The sequence below is a fragment of the Schistocerca gregaria genome, chromosome 7, assembly GCF_023897955.1.
Source record: "Schistocerca gregaria isolate iqSchGreg1 chromosome 7, iqSchGreg1.2, whole genome shotgun sequence".
NCBI lineage: Eukaryota > Metazoa > Arthropoda > Insecta > Orthoptera > Acrididae > Schistocerca > Schistocerca gregaria.
This window is the reverse complement of record NC_064926.1, coordinates 196981449-197000973: the sequence shown is the minus strand read 5'-3', so window position 1 is coordinate 197000973 and position 19525 is coordinate 196981449. Positions and strand designations below refer to the sequence as shown.

The following is a 19525-nucleotide window of genomic DNA, read 5'->3' as shown; positions in this document are numbered from 1 at the left end:
ATATGCCTGCGAAAGTGGAAGCTGTCATCAATGCTAAGGGTGGACCAACACCATATTGAATTCCAGCATTACCAATGGAGGGTGCCATGAACTTGTAAGTAATTTTCAGCCAGGTGCCCGGATACTTTTGACCACATAGTGTAGCTATCAGAGTCAACACTTGGCTCTCCCTAGATTTTTATTTGCATCAGTTGCAAACCTTTTGTTCTTAATATTGAGAAAGTCTTCCAGTGTAATGAATGTGCTTTTGCTTCTGGATTATGCTCTGTATCCAAGACTTGTCTCCAGTTATCACAGTGTTCATGAACACAAAATCAGGGTTGACAGTGTCCAGTGTGAAACATCAGGATGGTGTTATTTCTGTTATGCCGGCAGTGACTTGAGAATAAATTATGCAGACAGACTGAACTTGTTGAAATCCTTCTCTAAAACTGCATTCATGGAATCATCATAGATTGTAATAGGTCAAATGATCTCTCATTACCAGATTTCACATACTTGCAACAAGAGCTGCACTGAGTACAGTTTTTCTACATCCACAGTGCTTGTCATCCTCCAATGATACCTGGTTCTCTGAAAACTAGCTGTATCACTTCTTTATTTGTGTTTTCCTACAGAGTCACCTCCATCTGCCTCTCAAATCTTATAAAATGTGTCATTTTGAGCTTTACCACGTTCTGACAAACCTTTTTCATTTTATTGTCACCTCAAACAACCTGGAACTCCCTCAAAAATGTGGTACAGCTGTTCAAGCAACTTCCACCAAGTAATGTATGACACAACCAATATTGGCTGGACCATAAATGCAAACGTTTGAATGTAGGTGTCCCCTCCCTTGTGAAAATTCATACCACCTTTTTGCCAGAACTTTGATTGAGAAAATTTAAGTTTGTTTAGTTATTAGACATGCATCATATTACACTTATAAAACAAAAGCTATTTAATAATGCCAGGGAGAAGCATGAGCATGTGATATTGATAATATGATACAAGCTTGCATAGTTATGACAGATGTCCAACAACTTTACATCATGTTTCCTGAGCTGGGAGGATATTTAGAAAGCTTCAGTATCTGTGTCCCCTGAGCAATGTACAAGCCATATCAACTTATGTGGCAGCAAAATGTGGGGCAGTAGTTACCAGACATGTGTAAACGTTCTACTTCCTTCCTAATAATTGTGTCTGATTACTAGAATGACTCTTTTTTTCTTTGTTTTCAGAAATGTAATATTGTACACTTCACAAAACGAAAAATCATAGTACCCTATGACTGTAATGTCAGTGAGGCACAGTTGGAGTCAGTCTACTAATTACAAATACCTGAGTTTTGCACTTTGTAGGGGTATGAAATGGAATGATCACATAGGCTCAGCCATGGGTAAAGCAGATGGCAGACTTCATTTTATTGGTAGAATACTGGGGAAATGCAATCAGTCTACAAAGGAGATAGCTTACAAATTACTTGTGTAACCCATTCTGATATACTGATCAGGTGTGTGAGACCTGTACCAAATAGGACTAACAGAGGATATTGAACAAATACAGAGAAGGCCAGCACAAATGGCCAGAGGTTTGTTTGCTCTATGGGAGAGTGTCACAGAGATGCTGAAGAAACTAAACTGGCTGACTCTTGTAGATTGACATAAACTATCCTGAGAAAGCCTGCTTATAATGTTTTAATAATCAGCTTTAAATGATGACTCTAGAAATATTCTACAACCCCTATGTATCATTCCCATAGAGATTGTTAGGGCAGGTTTATATTAGCAGCAGCATGCACAAAGCATCTAAACAATCATCCTTCCTTTGTTCCATTTGTGAATAGAGCAGGAAAAAATCATTATAAATGCTGTGCACTTCACAGTGGTTTGCAGAATATAGATGTAGACTGATAAATTGTTTATTTACTTTCTAAGTTTAGGTTTGGCTATGTAGACAATAATAACAAGCTATGGTTCATCTACATCTACATCTACATGACTACTCCGCAATTCACATTTAAGTGCTTGGCAGAGGGTTCATCGAACCACAATCATACTATCTCTCTACTATTCCACTCCCGGACAGCGAGCGGGAAAAACGAACACCTAAACCTTTCTGTTCGAGCTCTGATTTCTCTTATTTTATTTTGATGATCATTCCTACCTATGTAGGTTGGGCTCAACAAAATATTTTCGCATTCGGAAGAGAAAGTTGGTGACTGAAATTTCGTAAAAAGGTCTCGCCGCGACGAAAAACATCTATGCTTTAATGACTTCCATCCCAACTCATGTATCATATCTGCCACACTCTCCCCCCTATCACGTGATAATACAAAACGAGCTGCCCTTTTTTGCACCCTTTCCAGCAGCACTGGGGAGCTGCCTTGTCCACGGCATCATTGTCAGTTCACAAAAATGTGTAGTATGATCAACACATTCATAGGGAAGTACATCTGATGGATAGGGCATAGTGTCACATTAAGAAATGTTCATTAGTGGCACCATGTTCATTAGAAGTGAAAAATTCTGTATGACTGAACAGTCAGGGGTACCTCATTCTCTGTGGGCAAGATTGTGTGCTGGGTGCTATGCAGAAAGTGTCTTGACACCTGCACTGGGATGTCATTTTCCAGGAGTACTGCAGTTCATATGAAAGTAGTTTTTATATTGTTCACTGTTCCTTGTGGTATTGCAAGGTTTCATGTCACTGAGTATCCAAAATAATTCCACACAAACATCTCGAGCATTATATGCAGGAGAACGAAAGCTCTATCATCACCTCGTCACCAGACAAAGTAGCTTTGCATTCTACTCCAGAATCCAAGAAAAATAAACATAACTGTGCAACAGTGAAAACTCTAGGTTGTAATATCAACAATATAAGGGAAAGATAGATTGCTACTCACAGTAAAGATGACACACTGAGTTGCAGAATGAAAAATCATTAAGCACTATTGCCTGCCTTTTCCTTATATTGTTGTGAACATAACTGTCTGTCATGAACAAATTCCATCTATTGGGAAATTAATGTTGGTATGCTTCTGGGATCACCAGGAAAGTCTCAGTTTCCTGTAATTTCCAATGTGAACAGTTATGACAGCAGTCTTGTTTGTGTGCAACATGTTTCAGAAAATATAGTGTCTGGGAATTCTTGAGGTCATTGTGATTATCCTTTTCTGCAAACCCATACTTGATAGTTTGGGCCTTCACCATTTGCAGATACGAAGACGAGTGAAAACTAGAAAATTTCAGTCACAGTTCATGAAAGTTCACATAATAACTTAGCTGCTCCAGCTGATGAGATACTCAACTTTGATATCCTTGAGGGTTGTTGCTTCAGAAAGTTCCAGAGTTTGGCATCACTTTTGTACTAATTTTTAAATAAAACATAGAGTATATTGCTTTTCTTGTCTTATATTGTGACCGAGTATTATGTACATTGGTGGAATATACATCTGGCCATCTGACAGCCTCCGAAAGGCAATAATGCAGACTGACTTTGTGGCTCATGCACCACTTTCTTTTATATAAAACCAAACAATCGAATACATTGTTAACTGTAAGATTTACAAGATTAGATGAATTTAGTTAGTTACATCACAAAGTGGGCCACATATTGCCCTACATGTTCTGATATTCAATTTGGAAAAGTTTACTTAATTTCTTGTTTAATTTCAATAAAATTTACTGTACAACAATTTAAATTACATTTTAGTTAATTATAAAGAAATCACTTTCAATAAAATATTGTTAACAATATTTTGGTTTCTTCTCAAGTAGAGTTATTATTTTAAATAATCATAATGAATAAACATCTAGCTTTTCAGAAATAGGAGGAAGTGAATTTTCAAGAATATGTGGTGCAACATGACTGCACAGTTCATATCACAAAATTTAAAAGTTGGATTAATAACAAACAGTTTACTCTGCTTAGTTGCTAATATAAATCAGGTAGTATATTAATGTGAAATTTAATCTGAGATCGTACACTTATTTGCACTAGTAAGGGCAGTTTATTGCTGGAACTGGGTATAGACATAACAGTATAAAGTCCAGAAAGTTAAAAATTCAAGCTAAAATGACCTCTTCAGAAAATATTGACATGAGGAGAAGACCTGATTTTATAAAGATGTATATCATGTAGCCCCATAAATCCACATGGTGCATTGTGATATACACCTATTTATGAGCCTCTTAGGATTCTCCATATGCACCAAAAATTTGCAGTGACTTATCTAGTGACTCACAAATTATATTTTCTGTGTTAGAATCAGGACAAGGTTACTCCTCGTCTAGATTTCGAAAACTAACCGCCATGTAAGTAGTAGTATGTATAGACATGAGAAGACATGCAGAGAAAGTGAACAATGGAGTAAGTGACTCCTGTTGAAAAGCTTGATAGCCTCAAGATAGAATGATTTCATCATTGGAATGTTGGAATTGAACGCAAACAAGCTAGCAAAGAGAACAATAACTGCATTAGAATGAACAAACAGAAAACATGCACACTAAATTATGACATTATGGGTGAATAAAACAAACTATTATGTGGATGTAAATAAAATAGAAAGAAACTTCCCCATGGGAAAAATATATTGAAAACAAAGATTCCAAGACTTACCAAGCGGGAAAGCGCCGGCAGACAGGCACATGAACAAAACACACAAACACACACACAGAATTACGAGCTTTCGCAACTGGCAGTTGCTTCGTCTTTCCTGACGAAGCAACTGCCAGTTGCGAAAGCTCGTAATTCTGTGTGTGTGTTTGTGTGTTTTGTTCATGTGCCTGTCTGCCGGCGCTTTCCCGCTTGGTAAGTCTTGGAATCTTTGTTTTCAAACTATTATGTGGTGTACACAAATCAGATCCTTTCCCTCCCCCCATTCTTCTTTTTGAGTACATGATACATTTTTGCATAATCTGCAAAAATAATTTGCAGTCCTTTAAATTGGTTTGTAGTTGGTATTCTCATCCAAAGTTAATCTTACATGAATGTTGGTTTGTGAGCTATCTTATTTAAATAATTAAAAACAATTAATATTATGAAACATGGAAACTGCTTTATACCCACAAATTACACTTTTGCCAAACACACATTCTTGTTTACTGACAAAAATGTCCTTTTGGCAGGGAAATGGTCATGAGAGAGATTTCTTTGGTGATTCCAGTGTTTATATTCTTGATATATACAACAAAGGCATTTATCCAAATGATGGTGAAGCTAAGAAAGCCATTAGAAGAGCAGTTCAGCTGGAACATTTCACTGAGGATGCTGAGTACCTTGATCTTGTGGAGCAGTAAGTATAGACTGTTGTGCTTCTGTTACATTGCTGGAGAGAGACATAGATATGATTATTTATAAACAATTTGTTGAGAGAAATAAGTTTTACAGCAGTAAATAAAGTCATCATATGGAATTCACTTTGTGACAGGATTGACATGAATTCTATAGTCTCTCCTTGATAGCACCTGTCCCAATCACTGCAAAGCTGAATATGTAATTGAGTGTGTGCTCATGATTGTTCATTTATGTACACGTCACTTATTTTAGGTGACAATAAAACACACATTTTATTCCATGCAAAGTAAACGGGACCAACTTATACATTACAAAAAATCATCTGACAGTTGAGCACTATCCACTCCCACCATGCTTAACAGCTATAGTCCAGTGGTGAAGTATTCAATTGTGGCACAAAATAAACAGAAGTTTGATGAGAACTGGGTCCACAACATTTGTGAAATTTTTAAACTAAATCATTTCTGTTTTTGGTTGTTAAAACATTATTTATTGCAATTACAATTTCAACACAATGACATTTTCAAGGTTTGTGGGATGCAGTAACCGACTCAGTAATATAAAGCTCTGCCATGCTGTGTAAGAGCATTTGCATGAGATTTTCATGAAATTTCAACTTCAATATTTCACCTATTCTGTAACGTATATAGTATATGCAACAGCCAATAAATTCACAACATCTCATGCAACTGCTCTTACACAGCATGACACAGGTTATATTTTACGGAATGGGTTACATCATCTCACAATGCTTGAAAATGACATCATGTCAAAATTGCACTCACAATAAATCATATTTTAACAGCCAAAGCAGAAGTGATATCATTTACAAAATAAGCTGCCCACATTTATACATAACTGTAACAGTTCTCCCATATCACAATGCCTGTTACAGGCAGTTGCACTCTGGTAGTTCATTTAAATTAGTCTATAACATAAATCACTGAGACCAACAACAGTTCACGTATATTACATTTAACACTCTTGGTAATTATAACAAGTTCATTTTAAACATTCATTAATTTAGCCCACAAAGATTACTAGAAAGTAACTGAACATTACAGTAATTGAGTCTCGTAGTTCCTAGTGCATGTATTTTTTTCATATAAAATGTGTATAACTTAGGCAAGAATCCACAATAAGCTCATGTCCAGCACAGGTGTTACTCCTTTACTTTCAAACTGCAGACTGGCAATTTTGGGCGATGTCTGGCTGCTTATAAATGGACACATGCTTTGAAATTTTTTGTTAAACTACAAGAGCTCATACGATTTTTATATATAGAAACTGTTGCTAGTCAGAAATTAAAAAAAAAAAAAAATACATGGGCACTATTTTTCTGCATTGTGGATCCTGTCATTTACTTGTATGAGTGCCATATTACAAATAATAGTAAATTTCATGAAATTTGTAATTAGTGCTTTAATTAATCAATGCTGTACGTCAAACTGTACAATAAAAAAGAATTAAGATAACAAAAGTATATCATTGAAGTATGGAATTTAGCAGTAGTTATCACAAAATCTGCCCTGTAAAATTGTACGGGTTATGAAATTGTAAGTTAATTATTCCAGAGGATAATTAGTTATGTATTACTTAAGATACTTTACAAGAAAGTAGGAATGGTTATTTTTCGAATGGTGTAGGTCACCACTCTCAAATATGAGGATTACCTCATGTAATGCTTACTTTAATTAACTGTAATTTTAATTAACAGTGCCCTAATGAAAGTTAATTACACAAATGAATCAGAGCACTTGAAATAACAATCTGTTTAATAAATTTAAGTGAAAAATCTAAATAAGATATTGAGATTTTTAGGTAAATATTACATGTAGGCTTACCGTGTGTCCTGGATTAGCCTGGACATTCATGGATTTTTAGTGCTGTTTGGGCTTTGAGAATGTTATGACTGGTAATGATTTTTTTTAAACCTTTGACCCAAATGTTCAACATTGTGTTTTTAAACATTGTCGTGTGGCTGTCGTCTCCCAGCAGGCCTCGGTGCAAGCACTGACATTGAGGGGGAGGTGTGGCTACAGGTTCTGTCAGTCTGTCATTTGGCAACACAACAGAGGCAATGTGTTTGTGTGTTGCCTTTGCATGTGATGTAACTTGTGTCCACATTTTTTATTATTTTATCACTTTTTGTTTTTTGTCTCTTCATTTAGCAATGGGCAAAACAAAGTTTGCACTTAGTATTAATGTACAACTGGAAACAAATTTTTGGAAGTGCATAATCACAGTACCACTGAATCTTTTTATTGCACACTATTTACTGGAGAATTTTCTGTTGCAATAAAGGGAAAGATGATATTAAACACTGGGTGAAAACCGCTAAACATAATGATGCTATTAATGCTTCTGCTTCATCAAACATAAAGATATATTTTTAAAGTAAAAGATGGGAATAACAGTGATCTAAGCTGTTCTGTTAAAGAGGCTACATTTTCATGCCATGCAACTAGACATGAATGCAGTTGCAAAATATCAGGGTGCACATCTAAACTGGTTAAAAAGTTTTGTTACCCAAACCTTCCATCTGCTGGAACCAAATGTGAGGCAATTATTGTTAACATTATTTCACCATTTATTTTTGTTAATGTGTTGTGATCTTTGGAAAACATTAATTATGTAACAGTAATGATGGATAGCTCAAACAGAAGTGAAGTAAAACCTGTTCTGATTTTTGTAAACTGTTTCAGTCTGGAGGAGCGAATTCAAGTTAAACTTTAAATTTTGATGAAGTGTCTGGGAAACCTGTTCAAATTTTGACTAACTTTCTTGTGCAGTCTGTGAAAAATACAGACTCAAAGAAGAGTTGGTTTGTTATATTGCTGATAACAGTTATGAGAAACATTTGATCTGCAGGAAGGAGTAGACTTTCAGTAGCTTCTGTTAAACATCTGTTAATTCAGAACTTCTTTGTTGTGAAATTTGTGATGTAATTAAAACAAACCATTTCTGAAAAATGTGCTTAAAAACTGCACTGCATAGTTAAAGTTTAATGTTTCTGTGAACTGGTTAGATTTTTAAGAAAGTTCGAAATATGTCCTGAATTGGACACAATAAATATGATAATATATCCTGAGTTGGGCCCAAAAAAATTTGGTAAGCCTAACTACATGTCAGTAAAGAAACTTATTGCAAATGAGAGTAAATTTGAAAAAAAGGGTTATTTATGGGGGAGAAGGATCCACCAGCTTTGTCATGCAGTGACATGAAGGGTTGAGATCAATATTAAAGAGTTACAGCTCAATGTTTCATCGCAGAACAAAACCATAATTTCAGAATAAAAAAGTTATCTAATGTATATACTGGAAATACCCATAAATTTCACATTATCTGGGTCAACTGAATTTAGATCATCATGAATATTTTTGGGAACATTTTCAGAGGTCCACATAAATATAAACAGAAGAATCCAGTGAAAAATTTAGATAACTTGCTGCAGATTACCTCATCCTGAACTAGAAGTATATTCAAATCTCCACATAAAAGACTGCTTTTACTGTACTGAGAAAAACACTGTCCCCAGTGTAAGTGGAAAAATACAATGCAAAATATGAGCTATACTAAAACAGATAGCAATCTTTACTCCTAAACTGCAATTTATTCCTCATGCCATCATAACAGTCTAGTAAGGTAAATATAATAATTTTGGAAGTAAACCAGATAATGGAGAGTAAACAGAAAATGTACAGAATAAATAAGATATTTCAAAGGAATTCTTGTTTTTGTATGTCCTAGAGATGCTCTAGTGCAAGATTACACATCCCCTGGCTAAAACAGTATTCGACGTATATGTGTTTAAGATATGTAAAACTGGAAAAAGTACAACATACAGGGCATCTTAGAAGGAATTGTCAATATTCAGAGATATGACGGACAATCATTTGAAGCAAAAAGGTCTAGTACAAATGGGCTCTAAAATGAACCTTAAGAGCTTTGAACACTGTGAAACATATTTCTTCAACTGAACAGATGCTCTTGTTTACTAGATAGTTTTTTATTATTTTGGTCCATGCTACCACCTTCCACAGTCTGGAAAGCTAAGAGCTTGCAGTAGAAGAAGTTAGTTTCACAGTATTGAAGATGAAGAAATGCTTGTACCTTTTAAGATATGCATTTTAGAGCCCGTGCTTGCTGGAATTTTTAGCCTGAAATGATTGTTCCTCGCATATTACTGAACATAGACAATTCCTACGTGTCTACCCTATATACAAACAGTCAAACTCAAACTTGCAACCAAGATTAACAGAGTTATGCTAAAGTAACAGGAAATAGTGGTCAGCTTATCTTGTACTAAAAACTTGCTTGAATCAGACTGACAACTCTTAATAATTTAAGAAGCAAGTGAAATATTTTACAAAATTGTGAAAGTCATGCCACATTTTTGTCTACATGTACTAAACTACAGGTTAGCTGGTTAGCCAACCTATGACCTCTCATCTGAGCATAAAATCACCACCAGTTACAGCAATTTCACTCCTATTCCTCTCGATTTTTCAGTGAATTACATTCTAGGTGTATGCACCGCGATCCTGTGTGTTTTCTGTAATCCACTCACTTTCCTCTAGGTTATCATCTCTGTCTTATCTCATCTCTTTAGCAATATGAAATAGGATAGACTGCTATTCACCATGTAGAGGAGGTGCTGAGCAGCAGAGAGGCTTATTTAAAAGTAGACTAACGTACCGGACAGCTTCTTTCTCAGATGTAGAAAAGGAAGCGTGCGCGCGCGCACACACACACACACACACACACACACACACACACACAACTCTCACGCATGTGGCAATTACTGCCTCCAGACGCTGAGAGTTGGGGCTTAGTGCCTGGAGATGACGATTGCTAAGTGTGTACGAGTTGTATGTGTATGAATACATATCTGTGTTTTTTTTTACTACATCTGACAGCTTAAGCTACTATTAAATGCCAATCTACTCTATTCATATTGTTGTTGTTAGATCCCAGATTTACCATTTTTGTTTTTTCTTGCCTCTTGGAATTCTGAAAAGAACTTCATTGGTTCATTTACCACCCACTCACATACTTCAATGACCTGCATGTCTCTATTACATTTCCATTACTGTTACAATTACCTCTTCCACTCTACTCTTTTCCCTTATCAGTTTGTTTGTTTTCTGTCTCTCTTAGCAAGTCCCACAAGTAAGCTCTATTACCTGGATAATTTTTAATGTTTTTCATATTAAAAGGCTATATCTCACTGCATAATTCAGAGCTCAGATTACACACTAATTGCAAAGTTTCCATTGCAGACACATCAAAAGTTTGTAGAAATATATTAATACCTTCAGCTGCTAACGGGCGTTGATATATATCAACAGGGATAGGTAAGAATGTGTGCCCGGACCGGGACTCGAACCCGGGATCTCCTGCTTACATGGCAGATGCTTTATCTATCTGAGCCACCGAGGGCACAGAAGATAGCGTGACTGAAGGGACTGTCTGGTAAGAATGTCTTCCACTCTTCCACGAGTAATGAGTGTGTTGGCGTGGTAGACTACAATGTATTGTATGGACATACAAGGTGAGAATGTGGGTCTCGCGGGAGGCGTGCATGTAGACTACAATGTATTGTATGGACATACAAGGTGAGAATGTGGGTCTCGCGGGAGGCGTGCATGAAATAGTCCCTGCAGTCACACTATCCTCTGTGCCCTTGGTGGCTCAGATGGAGAGAGCATCTGCCATGTAAGCAGGAGATCCTGGGTTTGGGTCCCGGTCGGGGCACACATTTTCACCTGTCCCTGTTGATATATATCAACGCCCATTAACAGCTGAAGGTATTAATATAATTCTAATTTTGTTTTAGACAACTGCAGGTCATCAATGATGTCTATTCTTTCGGACATGTCCGAAAAAACAGACACCATATCTCTATAAGTACATCAAAAGTTTGGTTTTGAAAACCTTTTTTAATTTACCGAATGTTTTTGAGGTCGTTTTTACAGTTATTATTTCTTTATTTGCATATCTAGTTGTTTTCTTCAACTGCCATAAATACTCATTACCTAGTTATGTGGCTTCCACATTAATTTGTACTATTTTCTTTTTGATATGTTGACTGCATATTATTTTAATTTTATTGTAATTGGTTTCCAGTCCTACTTTCTAACTTGGTCTTGTAAGTTTTATCTTGCATTGCTGAAGTTTGAAAGCAAAGCTTTTATCAACTTGAATGTTGGTTTCAATAGTACAGCGCTTTATGAGGCATGTACATCTGGTTCTAATACATTTACCACAGGCCACTGTACTGTGCACAGCAGAGGGTACCTTTTGCTGCTACTGATCATTTCCTTTCATTTTCACCCCCTAATAGAGCAAGGGAAAAATGACTGTCTATATGCCTTCTTATGACATCTAATTTCTTTTATCTTATCTTCGTGGTCCTTATGCGAAATGTATGTTGGCACCAGTAGAATCGTTCTGCAGGCAGCTTCAAGTGCCGGTTCTCTAAACTTACTCTATTGTGTTTCATGAAAAGATCATCATCTTCCCTTCAGGGTTTCCCACATGAGTTCAAGAAACATCTCCTTAATACTCAAGTGTTTATTGAACCTACCAATAACAAATCTAGCAGCATAACTCTGAATTGCTTTGATGTCTTTCTTAAATACAACCTGGTGGGGATGCCAAACACTCAAGCAGTATTCATGAATGGGTCACACTAGTGTTCAACACATGGTCTCCTTTATAGATATGTTATGCTCTCCTAAAAGTCACCCAATAAATTAGAATGAACAATTCGTCTCCCCTATTACCATCCTTACATGTTTGTTCCTTTTCATATCACTTTACAACGTTACTAAAGCTGTATTTGAACATTTTGGGATTATTTTTCCAACTCATCTGCATTAACTTACATTTTTCTACATTTAGAGCAAGCTACCATTTATCACACCAACTAGAAATTTTGCCTAAGTCATCTTGTTTCCTTCTACTCTAACGATGTTGATGATAAGAAGTGATGTGAAGTTGGATTGCAAAACTCACACCTCTCTCCCATAGGTTGACTCACTTGGTATGTACAGCTGATCTTGTTCTCTTGAATTCTGGCTACGTCAATCTCCAACAACTACTTCTCCGAAGAATACTGCTGGTTAACAGGAATTTATAAGATCTGTCTCTCTACTTTTGAAATAATTTAATACGCAAAGAATGCTTTTAGTTCAGTCTTGGTATATTTCAACTTCTACAATTAATATATTCACCATTTCTCACATCCGTATTTGAATGTATACAAGTGAACTGATTCATCTTGCATTAGACTTGATAAAATACATCTGCAATAAAGTATGTTTAACAACCACATAATTTATGAACCCCTCTTGCCTCTAGTGAATCCAGTACATGAAGTACAATTAACAATGTTTCAACTATTCAGCTTTTTTCTCATTACAATAGTCAACAATATAAAACACCATAAGATACATAAACACTCCTTGTTCTTCCAATACAGCTTCCATGGTGCGAGCGGCAGACACTTGTCGATGCCGTTCAACTATCGCGTGTCCCTTGTGCTCGTGACTCCTTTATAACAAATCCCTACTCTTCAGGCCACAGGTCATCCTATCTGTAAGTAAGTACGCCTGACCTTATATCCTTAACAAATGCCCCCCTTATCTTTTGTGAGTAGGCCTTGTGGTTCATTGCCCTAGTATACATCTTTATGTATACTATAATTAAATATTTCCTAGCAAAAATAAAAATCTGTTTTACACTTCACTCTCACTTCTTAATACTTCATTTAGTCCCTGGAGTCATCTACTTTTCGACTTCTTTACTCTTAACAGATACTATGTCTACCTATTCTTCAACTCGACATTCCTTAATAATTATCACAATTGATTCTTCTCAGGTTTATGCTCTCTTTCCTTACTCATGCCTCCTTCTTATATACTCGACGTGGAATCCTTCTAGTTCTTTTATATGTATATATAAATGTGATATTGAATCATCTTAGTTCTTATATGTATATGTATATTTTGCTATATATATGTGTGATGTAGAACTGTAACAGTAAACAACAATGTGTGCATATTTCCTGATGTACACAAACCTCCCCCTCCAACACTTGACGGTTCTCACCTTTAGACAGGTTTCTAGTCAGTAGTTTCATTGTATGCATACCCGTGTATCTTTGTGTGTATGCTGATGCGTGTTTGTGCAGCCTGATTCTTCAGCCTGCTTATCTGAAGATAAGTTGTAAGTTATTGGAAACTACGGAAACCAGGAAGGACTTCTGTGATAGAAGTAGATGAATATGGAAAGAGGGAGAAATAGATAGGTCCACAAACGAGAACTAAGAAAGGAAAAAAATAGATGTGGTTGCGAAGATCGAAGAAGAGAAAGAAGACAGCCCCAAAGGCAGGAAACACTTCCCACCCAACCCCTTCTCCAGGACTTCTACCTCACTGGTACTCGAGTCAGATGCCGGAGGAGGTATGGTATTAAATCATCTCCTACAGAATGGACATTTCCACCTTCACCTTTGAGGTCCCCGAACAAAATCTTAGCAACCCTATGGAAAGGGCAAATGGTGAAGATTCAGACACACTTGTTTGTGAGGGTTGTTTGAAAGGTGTGATGTGTTTTTGTGTTAGTCATGATTTATTTGTTAGTGTAAATCATGCTTTTACCTACACTACCCACCCCCTTTCAAAATCGATACAAACCCTTCCGTCTACGTCATATCCTATAAAATATTCTGTACCAAATATAAAATTACGTATTCCATTATCACAGTCATTGAACTAGTGATATAATATTATGTTTTCCACAAATATAATATTCCATTCAGTTTACTAGAAAAATTATGCTTCAATACTTTGACTCGATTATCTTACATTCAGTGTGAGAATGAGATTCTCATGAAATCGGAAATTATTTCAAAAGTTATGTGCCAGGCATGGTTCTCCCTGTTTACTTAGGACTAGGATTACCAGGCAGCTTTCAAGAAAACTATTTTTTAGAATCATTCATATTAATAGATTTACTGACGTTGGCTTTACCCAGACTTCTGTCCACAGATCTGTACAGAAGCTGGTGATTCGATTACTTACAAGGACTAATTCAGGCAAAAATAAAACCTAACTATACGTGGAGAGCAGGAGAGACAGGCTGGCTAGGCAGATTTAGTCTATCTTACCTCAGGGGTAATGTGAACACCAATTCCCATCTCATGTCGCCATCTAGCAAGTCAGAATAAGTTTGGATAAGACAGGACGAGTCATGAGGACATGTAGGGGCACCTCTGGAATAACCAAGGATGATGCAATCAAAATTCCTAGCAGGTACAACTCTCTAACAGCTGTTTTGATCAGCATGGTAAGCTATGTTAAGGACTTGTTCCAAGAATTTATAGACAGCTGTTTCAAGTTCCACAGTTTTTTTTTTTTTTTTTTTTTTTTTTTTTTTTTTTTTTTTTTTTTTTTCTGAATCAATTCAGAGCAATAATGAGTATTGTGTTGTTGAACCTCCCAGGTGTTGAGTTTGCTGATGTCACTGAAGCTTTCCCATATTTTCATGGAGCATCTGTTCATCATCTCCAAGCAATGATGCTTATTTTTGTTGGAAGATCCCATCATGCTGCTTTGGTCTACCTATACATCCAATATTTTCACATAAAGAAACAGTAATAGAATTTCCAAGTTCAAGGCCAATATTTATGAGTCAGTGAGCTGAATCGGTGTTGCCTTATCTTTGTTTAGTGGTTGTGTATGGGAAATCATCACGGCAGTGGGATATGAATTAGTGCAAAATTGCAGCAGCTATTTACAGACACTTAGAAGTGCAATCTTGCATGTAACAAAGAAGTGAGCAAAAGCATCTCAGTAACTTTGCCAAAGAATGTAAGCTAGCCCAATTGTTGTTCTGGACAATACTATAGCTTAAAGCTGATTGAACACAGCAGAAATGTAATGAAGAGAATCTTACTCCCTTATTTAGAAATAAATCACACTCCCCTGGCCATTTATACTTAAAAAACTGGACAAAAAATTATCCATGGAAGTCTGAAAGCTTGTTTCCAAGTTTTTAGAATGAGGTACAAGGTCCTACAGTGCATGAGTCAACTGCTTGAAGACATGTATATGAAGAAGTAAAAGTTATTGTGGTTACTACATAACACAATTGTTTTCTTCCTTTTCACATTATTGGTACCTGAAGAAAAACAAGTAGTTAATTCCAGTGATAACAGATACCCTAAAAAAAATAATAGGAATTATTGCCTGTTTCTTATGTTGTTCTGTCTTGATAGCTTCTGAGCTCCTTTCATTGGTTCTTCTTTCTCTTTCTATGTACATAACTTTGAATACTCTAAAATGTACAGAAAAACCATTCTACAAGTATTAACGTACTAGAAACTACTAAACAAAATAATGTAATCAGTTTAATTGTGAATAATTTTTTTTCCCATGAAAAATCTTGCTTCACTGTAGATGAAGATTTGTCTTTTCTGCACATATTGGTGTTTGTAAAAAACTTCAGTGTTAATTTAATCTATGTTGCTTTATAATAGTTGAACATTAAAGGATGTGCACACAACTTATTGTGTCATGTGAAATGTGCAACAGCATGAAATCCTGTGCAGTCTCAGTGAACAAAACCAGATATCAGTCTGTAAGTTGCTTCAATTTTATTTGTTTACTTATACATGTCTAGAACAAACTATATTACAATATAACATATACATAATTACATTCCACGTGGTGCCCAGAATTCTGCTGTATGAACTACCTTGTCATTGGAGACAACAGTTCGTCCATCGAGACAAGTTGTGCCAGTTTGGTGCAGTTGAGTAGATGCTGGTGGTGTTGAGGTTCAACACACTCACATAGCTCGTCCTCTGATATATATTCCCATTTATTCATGTTTACCTTACACTGAAATGCTCCAGTTCTCAGCCTATTGAGGACCTTCCATGTCTCTCTTCACTGAAAACATTAGATATTGGTCCCATTTTATACTCAGCCCACAGAGGGGGTAAATGCTTTTCAGAGGAGGAGTGTATATAGTTTTAAGAAAACCTATTCAGTTATCAAACTTTGTGAGCTTCTTTGAAACACAGTATATACGGTTTCGTACAGTAAATGGCACAACTCCAGTAATAAATATAGACTTTGAACAGAAGGCTGTAGCTAAAGTAGAATTATCAAAATTTTTAGGTGTGTCCATTGATGAGAGGCTAAACTGGAAACAACACATTGATGGTCTGCTGAAACGTCTGAGTTCAGCTACATATGCTATTAGGGTTATTGCAAATTTTGGTGGTAAGAATCTCAGTCAATTAGCTTCCTATGCCTACTTTCATTCACTGCTTTCGTATGGCATCATATTCTGGGGTAATTCATCATTGAGTAGAAAAGTATTCATTGCTCAAAAACGTGTAATCAGAATAATTGCTGGAGCTCACCCACGGTCATCCTGTAGACATCTATTTAAGGAACTAGGGATCCTCATCATGATCTATGGAACAAGTATTAATCTAATCTAATACTACCGTTTGGTCAAAACTGAGAGACTGTTAGGCATACACTTTGAGTAGCCTGGGAATTACATGTTTTAGGCAGACAGCATGAAGGCTTTATGTGGAAAGAGACTAAGATCCACAAATAAATAAAGTTAGAAGATAATAAGCTAGTTTCTGAGTTTGATGAGAAACTAGTTAGCAGCCATAAAGCAGCTAGATTTAGTGATATAAAGGTGGAGAAAATAAACAAATCTGGAAAAGTAACACATTAATACACTATAACAGATAGCCCCTTAGTAATGTGAGCAGTCTTGTTTCTTTTGTGTGGAAGTGGTATATTTCATTCCTCAGTACACTGACTCTGTATGACAGCAAGTGATATTACTATTCATTTCTCGTGTTAGTATTCAAATTTCATATGCAGTCTTCTTGTACGCAAAGTACCTCTGGTACTCACAGAATGACACAGCATACTAGATGTAAAGTTTAATAGAGTTCTGTTGTTCAGAGGATTTATCTAAATGACATTCCATATCTCTTTGCAGTAATCTGGAGGAAGCACTCAGAGAATTTCATCCAGACATAATAGTTTATAATGCAGGAACAGATATCCTTGATGGAGATAGGCTTGGTCTTCTGTCTGTTTCTTCACAGGTAAGGTAAATTGAATGGAGCAGTAATTTATTTAGTTTTTAGCTGTTGCTGCAAATATCTTTCTACAATGTAGAGGTCAGAGGACACACATCTTGGAAATTTAAAACTTCAAGTGACCCAACAGGTGGTGTGACAAAGCATCAAAATTTGGCAGACTAAAAATGGTCAATAGTTTTGTGGTAATAGGAGGCACATGCTTCTGTGAAGCACTGTACTAGTTATCAAATCAGAATTAATATGATTAATGATTAATTCACTGACAGTTTCAACGACAATTCACTATATATTGAATGCACGCAACCCAAGAATTCTTCAGAAGAATTTGGGTTCCAGGTTCATTTTTGTTAGCTGTTGTAGGAGAAGGAATCTGTTGTGAAACAGACAGCAGTTATCCATTAATGTTCAGGTTAGCTTATAATGGACTACAGAAGGTGTGGCACCTCATTCTCATATTTAAAAATAATGACCAAACAGAAGTCGTGCATGAAATGATGCTAAACTGTTTTTGAGGATTATTTCTCTAATATGGAGCAATAACTGTACCTTAAGATACACCTTGTCAAATTCATTGTCAACCATCAGCGAACGCCTAGGTCATACGAATGTCATGTCAAGGACTATTTTAAACAGATGCAGAATGCACTTTGTGGTGTTCAATTATTCTTCATTTCAGTACGCACTCTGTTGCTGCCGCAATTACATCACTTGTATAGCAGACTTTTAAATTTAATTGAAGGCAATCAAGGTATGCACAGAAAGAATATCTTCTTCGTATACTACCCTGAGGCAAGTGTTTAGTACTTCATTAATTAAATGTATGTCAGTACCTGGCTACAAAACTTGTCTCGTGTAAAATCTCTTTGATATTTTGTGTAAGGCTTATTTGTCATTTAGGAATTCTGACTTACACTGGTCAGTTTGTTTGCTGATAACAGTACAGCTGATGTATCTTACAGACTGACATAAAGCTCTGATTTGTCAATACTTTTTGTGTGTACTACCAAATGTGACAGCAGTTTTTCTGCCAAGTTTGCACTACTAACCTGGAAAAAGAGGGGGATGGCGGTGGAGGCACTATGTGGCAGAGAATGGCGTAATACAAACCAGGGGTTAAGTGTTAGTTCTAGAGCTTTTTCTATCAAACAAAGTGTGAACTTAGCCAAACCATTATGCATGGTTGTAATGGTTTGCAGGATGTGAGCAAAAACAATTTCAGAATGTCTGAGGCTATATGGATGTTTAACACTTAAATATCTGTCACACCAGATGTTTTGATGCTTTGCCTCATTTCTGAAAATGTATTCTTTATTTCAAAGAGAAAAAACAAAACTATTTTTGTCCCTCTTTTCTTTTTTCTCAGCTGTATTTATTGCTGATTGGTTTACAAGGAGAAAAACACTTTTTGCATTTTTGCAACAAAAATTAAAAAAAAATGAGTGAAACAAGTGGCAGAAGTCAGTTTTTCCTGTAATTATGTTTGACTGAAACATGCCAGATTTACTTGCTAGAAATACTACAGACACCTTGCTTCCTTGTTTGGAAGGTTGAATCAATATAAGTGTGTGTGTGGGGGGGGGGGGGGGGGTGCACACACATGATAGGAGGGAGAGAGGGGGGGGGGGGGTTGAAAAGAGAAATTGAACATAAGTATAAATCACTGTACACCACCTGATCAAAAATATCCAGACACCTATTAGTGGACATTAATAAGAGCTGTATCCACCATTTGCCCTTTTGGTGGCTTGAACTCTGCCTGGGACACTTTCAATGAGGTGTCGGTGTCTGCCGGAATGGCAGGCTGATACAAACAGTCATTGTCTCAGAACTGTTTCTCGACTGTTTGTGGTATACAGTTTCTCAAATGTGTTCATGTCTTTATGCATTTAATGCTTTTTTTTTAAGCACAACAAGGGAACAACATTCCTAACCATGAAAACCACCCCTGTACTGTAACACCACCATCTCTGTAGCACATTCTAAATTTAGATGAACAGAAAAGTTCTATAGCCACCAGTAATATTAAATTTAGGCAAACTTCATCAGTTGTTGCTGTGGGTGTTGCACTTCTTCATTGAATAAGGTCACTGGCTCCAA

The 19525-nt window shown here is 36.3% G+C and overlaps 1 protein-coding gene across 1 annotated transcript in view; it reads left to right on the top strand.

Moving 5' to 3' along the window:
- Positions 1-19525, top strand: part of LOC126281284 (histone deacetylase 11) — a 67678-nt gene that overhangs the window by 47017 nt on the left and 1136 nt on the right. The window contains exons 6-7 of the mRNA XM_049980106.1: positions 5112-5278; positions 17323-17431. Coding sequence (XP_049836063.1) covers positions 5112-5278; positions 17323-17431 — 276 coding nt within the window. The remainder of the gene's footprint in view (positions 1-5111; positions 5279-17322; positions 17432-19525) is intronic.